The sequence below is a fragment of the Solanum stenotomum genome, chromosome 10 (assembly GCF_019186545.1).
Source record: "Solanum stenotomum isolate F172 chromosome 10, ASM1918654v1, whole genome shotgun sequence".
NCBI classification, from domain to species: Eukaryota; Viridiplantae; Streptophyta; class Magnoliopsida; order Solanales; family Solanaceae; genus Solanum; species Solanum stenotomum.
Window position 1 is genome coordinate 54,540,168 of NC_064291.1, and position 13,995 is coordinate 54,554,162.

General features: G+C 33.2%; 2 protein-coding genes across 2 annotated transcripts; one reads left to right on the forward strand and one right to left on the reverse strand.

Moving 5' to 3' along the window:
- Positions 1-3,825: 3,825 nt before the first annotated feature.
- On the forward strand, positions 3,826-8,214 carry LOC125842120 (protein FIZZY-RELATED 2-like). Its single transcript, XM_049521327.1, has 10 exons — positions 3,826-4,372; positions 4,523-4,645; positions 4,759-4,863; positions 5,732-5,911; positions 6,014-6,076; positions 6,171-6,365; positions 7,295-7,396; positions 7,528-7,590; positions 7,708-7,776; positions 7,873-8,214. The coding sequence occupies exons 1-10, from the start codon at positions 3,890-3,892 to the stop codon at positions 7,924-7,926; spliced, it is 1,437 nt and encodes a 478-aa protein (XP_049377284.1). The 5' UTR covers positions 3,826-3,889; the 3' UTR covers positions 7,927-8,214.
- An 896-nt stretch (positions 8,215-9,110) lies between these two features.
- Positions 9,111-11,782, reverse strand: LOC125842119 (protein STAY-GREEN 1, chloroplastic). The gene is made up of 4 exons (XM_049521326.1): positions 11,496-11,782; positions 11,230-11,403; positions 9,859-10,026; positions 9,111-9,702 (listed from the first exon to the last, which is right to left on the reverse strand). The coding sequence occupies exons 1-4, from the start codon at positions 11,610-11,612 to the stop codon at positions 9,343-9,345; spliced, it is 819 nt and encodes a 272-aa protein (XP_049377283.1). The 5' UTR covers positions 11,613-11,782; the 3' UTR covers positions 9,111-9,342.
- Positions 11,783-13,995: the final 2,213 nt, after the last annotated feature.

Below are 13,995 nucleotides of genomic sequence, written 5' to 3' on the forward strand. Positions count from 1 at the left end.
TTCACATAAATTTTATAATGTTCCTTGGAGATGATAAATTTTTGGACGATGTAAACATTTTTGAAATTTTACCCTTTATTTAGTAAACCTTACATTTTCTTGGAGACTAATTTGAAAATAATCAAAATTTATATTTTTAAATATTTTTTCAAGGGGTGTCACATACCTCAACAATTTCCTTAATATGGACTAGAGGTTGGAGTGTTTTTTTATAATAAAAAAATGAACAAACCACAAAATTGACATAAATTGAAGTGATGAAAAAACAATTAAATTTGTTTGGTTTGATTTCAATAATTAAATAATCGATTAAATTTATTTGATTTGTTTTACAGAAACTCCGATCCGAACTAATTTATGACCTACTCTACTCATAGGTTCAAATTTCAAAAAAAAAAGATAGTAGGTAATATCTCTCAATTTGTCGAAGCCAGCCTCATAAAATCAAACGAAATGGATATAAATTGACTTGAACATCACGATTAAAAAAGAAAATTATGGAAAATATTGTACACCATTGATGTATATATAGATATTTAAATTCACTATACCATATAATTAATAGCATGACCAAAACTACATATATTTATTGTTGGGAAAAGGGTTTGAAAAATACTTTAACTTTGGTCAAAATTGTTGTTACGATACCAAACTTTATGGAGGACCTTTTACCCCCCTGCACTATTTAATAGTGTATTCTAAAGGTATATATATGTTCACGTGGATACATTACTATTTAAAATGATGCAATATTTATGATGTCCACGTAGGCACATATATACCTTTAAAATACACTATTAAATAGTATAGGGGGTAAAAGGTACTATTAAATAGTACAGGGGGTAAAAGGTCATTTTCAAAGTTTGGTATCGTAACAGTAATACCGGTCAAAGTTAAAGTATTTTTCAGACCATTTTCTCTTTATTATTTGTCTTTTCTATTAACCCTTTGAAAGATTCCTCAATTAATCTATTATTATGCCAACTACTATGGAGTATCAATTTATTTCATTAACAACTTGTCTCTTACCAAAATTTAATTTCTGAAATATCAACCAACCAATAATCACTTTGAAGAATCAACTCAAATTAATGATTCTCTCCCCACCAAGAAAAATGAAGTTAAAGGGTCTAATTTACTTACAATTTCTACCAATAAAATACTTAGGGTCTGTTTCGACGTGTTATATAGAATAATGTTTTAAAATCAGAATGGGTTGAAGTTGAAATTAGATGGAAATTTCAAATTTTATATTTTGGAAAAATTGAGATTTGAAATTATAACTTCATTGCGTAGACTAAACACAAATTTTAATCACATTTGATATGTATATCAAATCAAACTCTGAGTGTATACGAGATATATATCATGTATTCATTTATTTGGTGTAAATACGAAGAGCAGATAAATTTATGTATATCGTCATCTGATCTCCACCAATAGAAGGAACCAAGTGGAAGTAGAGGGGTTCATACAGACCCCTTTCATCAGAAAATTATGTTGTATATTTTCTGATTACAACAACAATAATATATTTAGTGTAATTCCACAAGTGAGTTTTGGAAAGGGTAGAGTGTATGTAGACCTTATATCTATATGGGAGGCTATTTTTGAGTGACTCTCGATTCAAGTGTAATTTAAAATTAAAATTACTTTTATGATTATATGATAAATGTCAAATCCTTCTAACTTCTTTATATGTTTACTTCTTCGTATTTTTAAATCCCTTGATAAAATTTTTGACTCCCCCACAAACTCCACTCGATTACTTTGGAAACTTGTCTTGATCCTTCCTTTGCTTCAATAAAATTATACCTACTAATTAGGAATGCAGTAGGTTTAAAATATTAATCATACTAATCATTCTTTTGTGATAATTAACAAGCTCATACAAAGAACAAATAGAATTATCGCACATAATTTACTCACTTAAAATAATCTATCAAAAATTAAAAACAAACGCATTTACCATTTACCCATCAAATTTAATATGGGAGAAGAGTCTGAAAAATACTTTAACTTTGGTCGAAATTGTTGTTATGATACCAAACTTTATGGAGGACCTTATACCCCTTGCACTATTTAATAGTGTATTTTAAAGGTATATATGTGCCCACGTGGACACATTACGATTTATAATGATGCAATATTTATGATGTCCATGTGGGCACATATATACCTTTAAAATACACTATTAAATTGTGCAGGAGGTAAAATGTCATTTCCAAAGTTCGGTATTGTTACAGCAATTTCGATCAAAGTTCAGATATATTTCAGACCTTTTTCCCATTTAATATCTTTGATTTTTTCTTAACTAAATCAGCATACATACTAAAATCAAATTACATTTTAGGAAGTTAAACTGTTTTGGCATTATAATATATTCCCTCCGTCTTAAATTATCTAATCTTAATTTTGTTTTACATACATTTTTAAACATATTAAATTAACTAGGAGAGTTATTTAAAATTATTTTACCGTTTATTGATATTTAAACGATCATAACATCACCTATAATTAAGATATTGTCTTTAAAAACAATAACTATTAAGGATGAAATAAAAATAATAATTAATTTTATTATGAACTTTTATTATCATATATAATTTAAAATAAATATTTTTAAAAATCACAATAAATAATTTTAAATAAAGTGACTATAGCATTAATTGAATGAGCAAGGAACTTTTTGTTCTTGTCAAGACAGCTGGCTGTTTTGTTTTGCCGTTTTCATGTTCTACAAAAACAAACATCCAATTATAGAAAATTAGAAATAGAAAGAAAAAAATGCTTCATTCATCCAAAAAAGTATTACACTTTTTATTCAACAACAATGACATATCAGTAAAATTCTATAACTTATCAGTAAATTTTCAGATTCAGAGAAGGTAAGATGTATAGAGATATTATTACTATCTTATGAACGTAGAGAGATCATTATTTATTTGAGGATATTTTTTTATTTATTATAACTCAATTCATTTTAATTCATCTAATTTCAATCATCCAAAAATTGATGTAAATATGTTTCTTAAATTCAATGACAAGTCTTGTCAAATCAACTTGAAGAAAATGTTTTTTTATTTAATAAACTAATACGTTATATTTAGTTATAATAATAATAATAAAAAAAATTATCAATGATTTTATAATTATTAAGTCCATCTTGATCTAACGAATCGCATCCCAAATAATCTTTTGACATGTTAACTACCTGTGATATATCAACTCAATTCATTTTGATTTGCCAAATTTTAACCTAGCATGTCTATTTTGACACCCACCAACAACACTCAATACAAAACCCAAGAGTACGTGGCCTTATGATCAATAACGTTGATTATGCATCATGAAATCACAAATTTCATTTTCAATAAAAGAAAATACTCGACAATTTTCTTCATCTATGTTGATGATAACAACACTCAATACATGATAAATCTTATTCATGTTAGGTGATGCTATCCAACCAACTTAATAAAGTGAAGATATACATCTTTACTTACTCGTATATATTTGTTGATTTGACGTAAATAATAAATATCAGATAAGTTTCTACCAATTTCCTAATCTATTATTTTAGGAAATAAAAAAGGTCCCTTACACTCTACAGTACGACACCGTTTCCCATTATAACAATCACTTTCCTAATTTTAGTAACACAAATAAAACCTATCTCAATTTTCCCGCAAATCTTTTTCTTCAGTTAGTAATTTTCCCGGGAAATTTTTACTACATAGTAATATTAATATTAAAAAAATAATCCGCAAATAAAACAAAAAATTAAAAATAATTTATTTTTTTCCCATAAATTTTCTTAACCTTGAGATCTCTTCATCTTTGTTCTTTCTTCTTTGTTTCTTCTTCCTTCTTTCTTCTTCGATCTACTATGGAAAATTCTTCTGTAAATCCACTTTCTTCATCATCTGATCTAAATCCAAAAACCCCATCGAGAACAAATCAGTTAATTCCGGGTTTCAATTCATATCATCCTTCACCTTCTAGAACAATCTACAGTGATCGTTTCATTCCGAGTAGATCTTCATCTAATTTTGCTCTTTTTGACCTTCCTTTACCTCCACAATCATCTTCATCTGAGGATTCCACCAATGCCTATACTGCACTGCTTCGTTCAGCTCTGTTTGGAACAGATTGTGGATCGGTGGTGCCTCCGGTGACACCGGATAAGTCGTCGGGTTTAAATGCAAGAAATTTGCAGATTTGTAGACCCAATTGTAATATTTTTCGGTATAAGACGGAGACCCGACAATCTTTGCAGTCATTGTCACCGTTTGGGTTTGATGATCAGCTCCCGGGCTTTAGTCCTAGCCCGGTTAAAGCTAACCGGAAAGTTCCAAGATCGCCTTTTAAGGTATTTTTCTCATCTGGGTTTGATCTTGACTTTGCTTATTCAACACTCAATGTAATTGTTGTTGTGATGGTTTTACTGTGGGAACTCAAAATTGGGTTTTTTCTAGTGTACTTAAGGTGATTTTTGAACTGCTTGTTTGGTTTTGATTAGGTGTTGGATGCACCGGCATTGCAAGATGATTTTTACTTGAACCTTGTGGACTGGTCTTCGCATAATGTGTTAGCTGTGGGGCTAGGGAGCTGTGTGTATCTATGGCATGCATCTAGTAGCAAGGTGAGTTTATTGGTTATGATAGTTTTCTATATTGGAGTGAATTTGGGTGACTCTTCGTCGATCGTAGATATTGAACTATAGATCATTTCATTCTACTGGAATGCTATGTGCAGGTAGTGAAGTTGTGTGACCTAGGAATTGATGATAGTGTTAGTTCAGTTGGTTGGGCACAACGGGGTACGCATCTTGCTGTTGGAACAAGTAATGGCAAAGTCCAGGTGAGATTTGCAAATTGCATTACCTACATTCTAATGCTTATCTTAAAGGAAACTGTATGCATCTGTGAAAGACATATGATCACCCCTCATTAGGTTAAATGTAATACGTCCTTGTGTCAAAAACATAGGATATGTTAGGAGGAAAGTGCATATTCAAGAACTAATACTATTGTCAAATGCAAAAGAGATGTCTTCACGAAGCTAGCTGACTTTCTTTCTGCATTTTCTTCCATTATTATATTAATATATTTAGACCACCTGATCTATTCTTACCTGATGAGGAGGAAGCAGCATGGGGATAATATGCAGAGGACTTTTCTCTTTGCAATTTTTGGGACTTCCATATCAATGAGAATCCTTTTAAGGCATTCTCTTTGAAGTCAACATACTGTTACTTGTGATGGTCACAGTCCAATTACCAAGGAGCTTTACAACTCAACATAAATTCAATCTGAAAATTGGTTTGTTTTTAGTAGCTTCACAATAATCTGAAGTAATACTTGACGTGAGGTTTAAGGGATGGTATGCCAACATATGTGCAGTACCAGACATACTATAGTGGTTCCATTTCCTTGTCTTTTTTGGTTTTTCATATTAGAGCTTCCTAAATCTGAAAATTTGGATCTCTAACAACAAGAACTACTGTGCCTCAGTCATTAACTAGTTAGAGTTGGTCACGTGAATTCTTTTTCCACTTCGTAAATTGGATCTCTAATTCTATAAATCATTGTGTGGAACTCAAGTTCTCTAAAATGCATGCACAAGAATTGGGTTAAAAATCAACTAAGTTAACAAACCATATATTAGTTGAAGATGATAGGACATTTTAGTAATAGATTTTAACTTGTTTGAACATCCTTCTGCGTAGTTATGGGATTCCTCGCGTTGTAAGAGGATAAGAACCATGGAGGGTCATCGATTACGAGTTGGCGCACTTGCGTGGAGCTCATCCATGCTGTCTTCAGGAAGCCGAGACAAGAGTATTCTTCAGCGTGATATACGTGCTCAAGAAGATTTTGTCAGTAAGCTGAGTGGTCATAAATCAGAGGTGAGACTTCCTTCTTGTTTCCACTTAGTTAAAACATTTTCTTTTCATCAGACTTCCTTCTTCCTCCTTTGCTGCTTCTTAGTAGAAACTACCTATCTGCAGGTTTGTGGGCTCAAATGGTCTTATGATAACCGTGAATTAGCTTCAGGTGGAAATGATAATCGGGTATGTGGTTAATTTCTGCAACTAAAGTTTCTCATATTGCTTTGTGGTTGATTATTTGCATTTTAGGTGACCTAAAGTAAATTTTGATGTCCAGCTTTTTGTATGGAACAACCATTCAACACAACCTGTGCTGAAGTACTGTGAGCATACTGCTGCGGTTAAGGCCATTGCATGGTCCCCCCATCTCCATGGGCTTCTAGCTTCCGGTGGAGGCACAGCTGATCGATGCATTAGATTCTGGAACACCACCACTAACACACATCTCAGTTGCATGGACACTGGCAGTCAGGTATTCCCCTGTTATAGCATCCAATACCACTTTCAATTTTCTGCCCCTCTGTTCATTCTAGCTCATTCAATTAGATCTTACCATATTGTAGTCTTGTTAGTATTCCTAATAGCCACTACTTAGCTACCTAATTACATTCTCAGAAAAAACAATCTTGCTGTTGAGTCTTCCTGCCCTATTCTTCATTCAACTTGGTAATAGCTGGAGACTTATGTGTCTCATTTGAAGAACAGAATCAATGCAAAGGGACCACTAGCTAAATTATTGAAGGTTTTCCCTTTTATTTGTGTTGAATTGACCAGAATAGATACTTTGTATCTTCGTTATCAGAATCTAGATACTTTCTATCTTAAGGAGAACAAACTTATTAAAGGAAGATGTTAAGAACAGAAAAACAGAGGGTAGAAAAGGAGACTGGTAGAGCAGGTAATCATCTCTTTTCAGATCAAAATTTGAGGATTGAGTAGTCAATCAAGTTAACATCAATTACGTGGAGAGGGAAAAGCATGCGAACATAACTTCTGCCCTTCTGAAATTTAAGCATCATAAAAGTGGCATCAGGTGAGGAAAGACACATCATAGGCACCCAGGGGTGTTGTACTCCATATTTCTGCTCTCTTGTTGCTCCCAGAAATGCCAGTACACCAATATATTGGAGAAGTGGCTGTAAGAGGAGAAAACCTAAATTTCTTTGAAGATGTGTGTGTACGAGTTAGGGCTAGGGGGTAAGACAGCGAGAAAAAGAATGACTGTCAACTAGAGAACTTACATGATTGTGCAAAAATACTTGTATTTGCAAATAAGGAGGTAGAATAGAAGGCTCTCTCAACTGTCTTCCCTCCCCTTGTTGTCTCTCTAGGCAGTTTTGACTCTTCATATTTGCAACTGAAAATCTTTCTGATATATGAACTCTGTTGATCCCGTGGCAGGTCTGCAATCTTGTGTGGTCGAAGAATGTCAATGAATTAGTCAGCACACATGGTTACTCTCAAAACCAGATAATAGTTTGGAGATACCCGACAATGTCTAAGGTACATCAAATTATCATGGTAGACTGCATTCTGCTGGCTTAGCTGTAAAATTATAGGGATAGACAATTCATTTTTTTTGAAATTTTTTTCTTTTACTGGCTTGCTGACAAATTCTATTGCTGTTGATGCAGATAGCTACTCTGACAGGTCATACATATAGAGTCTTATATCTTGCTATATCTCCAGATGGACAGGTATACGAGCAGAAATTGTTCATTGTCTATTCGTTTCATTTTTCTCTTTTAAGTGCAAGCAGCAGCTTCATTTTCATTGTACTTGTAATTCTCTAACTGCTATTATCATATCTGCAGACAATTGTCACTGGAGCAGGAGATGAAACACTTCGATTCTGGAATGTTTTCCCTTCTCCCAAGTCAAAGGTAAGCCTTACGTTAAAAGGACGATAATTGTTAGTTTCTTCTTGGGCACATTCATCTTTATAAGCATCTTACATGTGTATAATGTTACACGTGCAGAACACCGAGACTGAAATTGGTGCATCTTCGTTTGGTAGAACTCAGATCAGGTGACGAATTGTAATTATTTTCCACTCGTAGAAATTATTCCATCAAGAAATACACATCACATTTTTCTGTTTGATGGAACGGCAAGAAAAGATGCAATTTTGTTTGAGTTAATTATTCTTTCATTATGTCACAAAATGTACAGTTGGAGATGTTATTTAATTCTCATTAACATCTCCTATTCATCATGTAATATATGGGGAAAGTGGAAGAGGACGTTCCTTTGTAAGGAACATCTAATGTAAGGAAAAACCACAGTTCCTTGTAAATAAAAGTTCACTTTTTTCCTCGAATTCATGATTAAACAAGTCTGCTCTCTTCTCTTTTTTTTTCGGCCCCCAAGGCTTTGGACTAGTAGCAAGAGCGTAACTCATGAAGTGTGTGAAGTGCATGGCAGGTATGCGCTACCATATTAGTGTATAGATTATGTATATTTCGACTCTCGACCATATTGCTAAATAAGTTTCCCTTAATTTATGGAGAGAAAGAGTAGAGATAGAAAAAGAAGTTAGAGAAAACCAAAGGAGAGGAAAGCATATGAGCAATGACAGTGGAAGATATGTGGAGCCACTCTGCCTTCTACAAAGTATAAAAAAGGAAAAGAGTAATGGAAATGTTCTTGGTGTAACTTAGAGGAAAAGCACATTTGACTACAAATTATCATCCAAGATATTTTAAAAGACTAATTCCATTGGCTAAACTTTTGAGACCTTTTGGGTAGAGAGATGGTATCTGATAGGGAGTGATTAAACGGAAATAATGACTACACTCGACTATCTTGAGTAGAGGAGACTAGCCCCCTATCTTTCTCATATAAAAGTATGACAACAGTCGACTATCTACTACCCTAATCCTCCACCTCGGCCTACATGAAGATCATATCCTTGATAAGTTGAAGATGAGTCATGTCCTGTTTAATTACTTTTTCAAAGATATTAGGTAAAAATAGAATGATACTGGAGTTTATCCATCCAAGGAATGCTCTCCTATGGCAGTACACGAATTCTCGAGGGCCCGAGTTCACCGTTGGATCAAGAACAGCCATGATTAAAGAATAACATGATTTCTGTGCAAAGATGACACACATAATTCGAAAAATGGTCCAAATAAAGGCTTTCTCCTGTGGATTGGCAAACACAGTTAGATGCACATTTCCATCATGTACAAGTGTTGATTTTAGGCAGAGACAGCAAAGACAAAATCATGAAAAAAATTTAACAATGATATAGGCACAACCCAACTTACAATAATTGTCTAGTTATGTATCACCATCCTAAACTTAATGTTCTTATCTTTAATCATGACTTCTGAATTCTTATTTACATTTCAAGCAAACAAATAATGCTGCTTCCACAAACCCTATAATGACAATTAATTACATCAAATCACATAATAAACCAAACATAATCACTATCTCATTTTTCAACTTTGCTGCTCTTGCAAGCCTTGTTGGATGGTCCCATTTTCCTCACCTATCCCATCAAGATTTGAAGAAGGCCAAGGCATAACACTCATTGGGGGAAAGCAACATGCACAAGCCTCTTCACAAGGTTTTGGTAACTCCCACTTGTTGTTACTATTGCTTGTAAAACTTGTACTCTTCACCCCACCTACCCCACTAGAAGAAGATGAGGGGGAGGTTGCATCTTTGAGTGGACCCCAACATTCTACTTTGTTGAATTCTTGAATGTTTGAATGAAAATATACCCAAACTAAAGCTTCTTGTAACTCTGGATAATTCTTTAATAAATTCTCATCTCCATGAACAAAAGCCTTCAGAACCTAACGCACATACAATGAAATAAGATACAAAAAAACACCCAATTTATGAAAATATGGTGTGTGTTTGGTCCTTCAAAAGTAATGCATTTTTGAAGGACCTGACACAGGACCAATAACATTTTTGGAAGATATAGTAACAATTTATTATGAACTCACCACAGGGAGTTCTTTGCAGAAGATATAGTTTCTGAGTCTAGCAAATAAGTCTAACATAAAATGGCCTCCACTTATGTGGCAATGGACATGAAGTGACATCTTCCCTTTAACTTTCTTCCATTCTGCAACAACTTCATCTCTTTGAAGTCTATTATACCAACCTTGCAACTGCAAATCAAACACACAATTTCCACTTTTCTCAACTGAAGTTCTATTAGGTAGAGAAACGATGTAGAGGCAGATTCAAGATTTAAAAAAACATATTTTCGAACTTCTCTAAATGAATATGCGGCTAATAATTCTAGTGGTAATAGCATAGCATGTGATATGTGGGGTTTTGACACGTGTCATGCGCTTGATATTGCTGTAGATAATAGTATTTAAGTCGAGAACAGTAGAGGGCACGGATCCATTATCCACCGAATGTAAAATTTAGTAGTTTTGGCCCAGACCCTATGTTAAGAGATTCATTAAATATGAGCAAGAATCAAATTCAAATTCCAAGTTACTAGTACTTGAGTTCGCTGTCCTAAAATTCAAAACTCATAAAGATCAAATCTTGAATTTGCCTGTACTCCGAATCGGCAATGGATGATGATCAACTAATCAAGGATCCCATATTCTTATTGCCACCAAATTTAAAGAGCTGATTTCTCAAATGGCTATTCAACTAATAATTATTATCTCATCAAATCACTTTCTTTGCTGAAGGAAATTGGAATCTAGAAGAACGATCAACTAATCAAGGACCTCCATATTCTTATTGCCACCAAATAAGAGTTGATTTTTCAAATAGTCATTCAACTAATAGTTATTATCTCATAAAGTCACTTTCTTTGCCAAAGGAAATTGGAATCGAGAAGAATGATCAACTATTCAAGGACCTCCTTATTCTTATTGCCATTAAATTTCATTCAACTAATAGTAATTATCTCATAAAGTAAAGTCACTTTCTTTGCCAAAGGAAATTGGAATCAAGAAGAATGATCAACTAATCATGGACTTCCATATTCTTTTTGCCACCAAATTTAAAGAGTTGATTTCTCAAATTGTCACTCAACTAATAGTAGTTATTATCTTATAAAGTAACTTTTTGCCGAAGGAAATTGGAATCAAGAAGAAAAATAATTTTCTGACATAATAACTATTATTTGAGTGATCATCTGAGAAACAAACCCCAAATTTAAATTAAAGGGCTATTATAAGAATCAATAAATCTTACAAGTGGAATCTGAAGAGAGTGGCGTTTACGCAGCCTTAGCCCTATCATAAACTACTTATTTATCCCCGATTCTATTCTTGTTTCCTCAGCATCATGAAGACATAGAATAATATATGTCATCAAAGTTATAAAGAGAAATATTTGATTACCTGAGAGTTATTGATGGTTTGAGAGATAGCCAAAGTAAGTTTAGAAGTAATATCACTATGAGTCAGTGTATATGTTCTTGGCAACTTTCCTGGATGCTTTTCCTCATCAACTCCCAAAAAAAGTACCTTCAACTTTGAAGCTTCAAATATAGCTGGCCCAAATAACCTTGCCACCTATTTTCATTCAACAAACAAATAAAAACTATTAAGTAAACACTATCAAACCAATAGAAGAAGCTAAAAAAAAGATAGTGAAAATTAATTACAGGTACTATGGATTGATTCTTCTTGGATTTTCTTCTAGTTTTGTGTACAAAAATAGAGCTCTGTTTTTCATTGTTGAGCTTAGATGGAACCACTAGAGAAGCAGTCAAAGTTCCCATTTTTTCAACAAGAAATTGGGTACCCAAAACTCCTTGAATCTTGGAGTTCCAATATTACTGGAAAATTCCACTAAAAAAACAATCTTGTTGAATGTTAAAGTATATAAAAGTATTGCAGGTTAGGTGTTTGATAAAAGTCGGCAGAGAGAGTTGGGAAGAATTTTATTTAGTTTCTTTTGCTTTAAGCTTTAAGCTTTAGTGACTTTGAAGATTGGCAATTCATTACGTGTACTAATTTTTTTTTTGTTTTTTTTTCCTCATCTCAATACTCGTATTGGAGTCTGATTAATCCGGATCTGCATAGTACCTCATTCGGAGGAAGACTCTTCTTGTTAAGGATTTTTTTCATACTTTAAGCTCGAAATCTGAGACCAGGAACAACTCCGTCCAATGCACGACATTATGGTACGTGTACTAATACTTTGTGTGTGACTGTGAGAGAAAATAAAAGTCATCAGACAGATGTGGAAAAGGCCAGAAAGTGACAAAAGGAGGAATTACGTATTGGTATTGAAATTAGAAGAAATTGTAATGTGAGGTGTTAGTGAAGTTTGCTTATACCACCTTCCATGTTGTGATGTATACTTTTGTCTGTGAGTTTGGTACAATTTTTGCACCTAATCGCGGTTGGTGGTCTATAAAATGGTTGAGAATTATAAGATCTTTCGTAGATATAAAAATATAAGATGATTTCTAAGCTTAGCGAGACAAAGCTACTCTATTTTTTATGTTGATGAGAGGTAACAAGTGTTTTCAGAAATAAGTTAAGGTGTGCGTAAGTTGGTCTAGATAAAATCGTTATAAATAAAGTTGGACATAGGATTTATCAAGGGGTTTTGTGTTGGGTGATTTAGGTATAAACACGTAGTAGTAGGGTTTTTTTTCTTCATGAACGTTAATTAGTGTGTAGTCGCTTTCTTTAATGATATTTAGTTTAGGTTCTCATAAATGAAAAAAAAGAAAAAGCAGGAGATAATTAATTATTTCAGTAATTAATTGCAAAAAAGACTAGCAAATTACAGTAGCTAAGTAAAATGACCAGAAAACATTAAGAGAAAGATGATAGAAGGGTACAAGAAAAATATAGAAATTAAAATAAGCAGATTTTAACGTGATTAGGTTTGTTAATACATGCACTAAACCAACTAATCTTCTTTGATGGAGAGTATTTAAAAAGAGAGAGTCAAGATACCGACAAGCACAGAGCAGCCGTTAAAAGAGATTTTGTAAACTGGTCTAACTCTAAGATAATTCTTGGAAATTTCTTCACGTCCGACAAAAAGAATTTGGTCTGAATCGGTATAGATAACTGTTAACTTGTCTAACTAATGTTCAAATGTAATTCCATGTAAATATAATTATCTGACGAACATAAAACCCCACTCATTATTCAAGGCAGGACAAAAATGCCTAATTTCATCATTGAATTAATTAATTAAAACAAATCGAAACGAAAAGAATATTAGCAAGATTGTGGAGTCAAACAGTTTTGTTGCCAAAATTAAGAGGTTGAAAACGTCTTGGCTTGGCTACGTGGGTTCTACATAGCCTGGAGTTTGGTTGGCACATCATTCAGCTGTTGCATTTGTCACTTTGCCATGGGTTAATTGCAGTGGTAGAGCCAGAAATTTTATTAAAGATTTTCAAAAATAATGATATGTGGCTATCAAAATAAAACTAAAATAAAATAAGATTGTGCAATTTGCAAAGGCAGAGCTATAGCCACTCAGGGTGTCCAATTAGACACCCTTTGTTGAAAAATTACGTCAAATTATGTATTTAAAAGATAAATATATATATATATTTAGAGTTGAGTCTTTGGCGCAATGGTAATGAATATCCATTTGAATGAAGGATTTCTGGGTTCGAACCCCAAATGGACACTCATTACCACTGGCTATTTAGGGTTCGAACTAAGAACTATTTTAATTCAAATGGACACTCATTGCCACTACGTCATCAAGGGTGTCCAACTTTAAATATATATCCTTTAAATGGAGAATTTGACATATATATACAACGTAATTTTCTGACGAGCTGGTCAATCTATGGTGGCTATAGCTCCGCCCCTGATTAAGTGTAATGAATTCATATAATTTTGAAATAGATATAAAAAAAGAATCAAAATTACTCTTGAATTATCTGAAATTAAGCACATGTATTCTCTTTTTGTTTTTTTTTAATATAAAAGATATCCCTCTTGATTAATTTAAGGACCACAAAACGGACTGCAATTAGATATTACTTGGCATATGAAAGATTGCCTAGCTACATGTTGTCTACTTAGACAGCTCGACGAGGCTAAAACACCCGCTCCTTTAAATTGATATCTTCCTCTCTCATTTAGATAGTTCAAGAATAGATATACTTCATTTTAGATAGT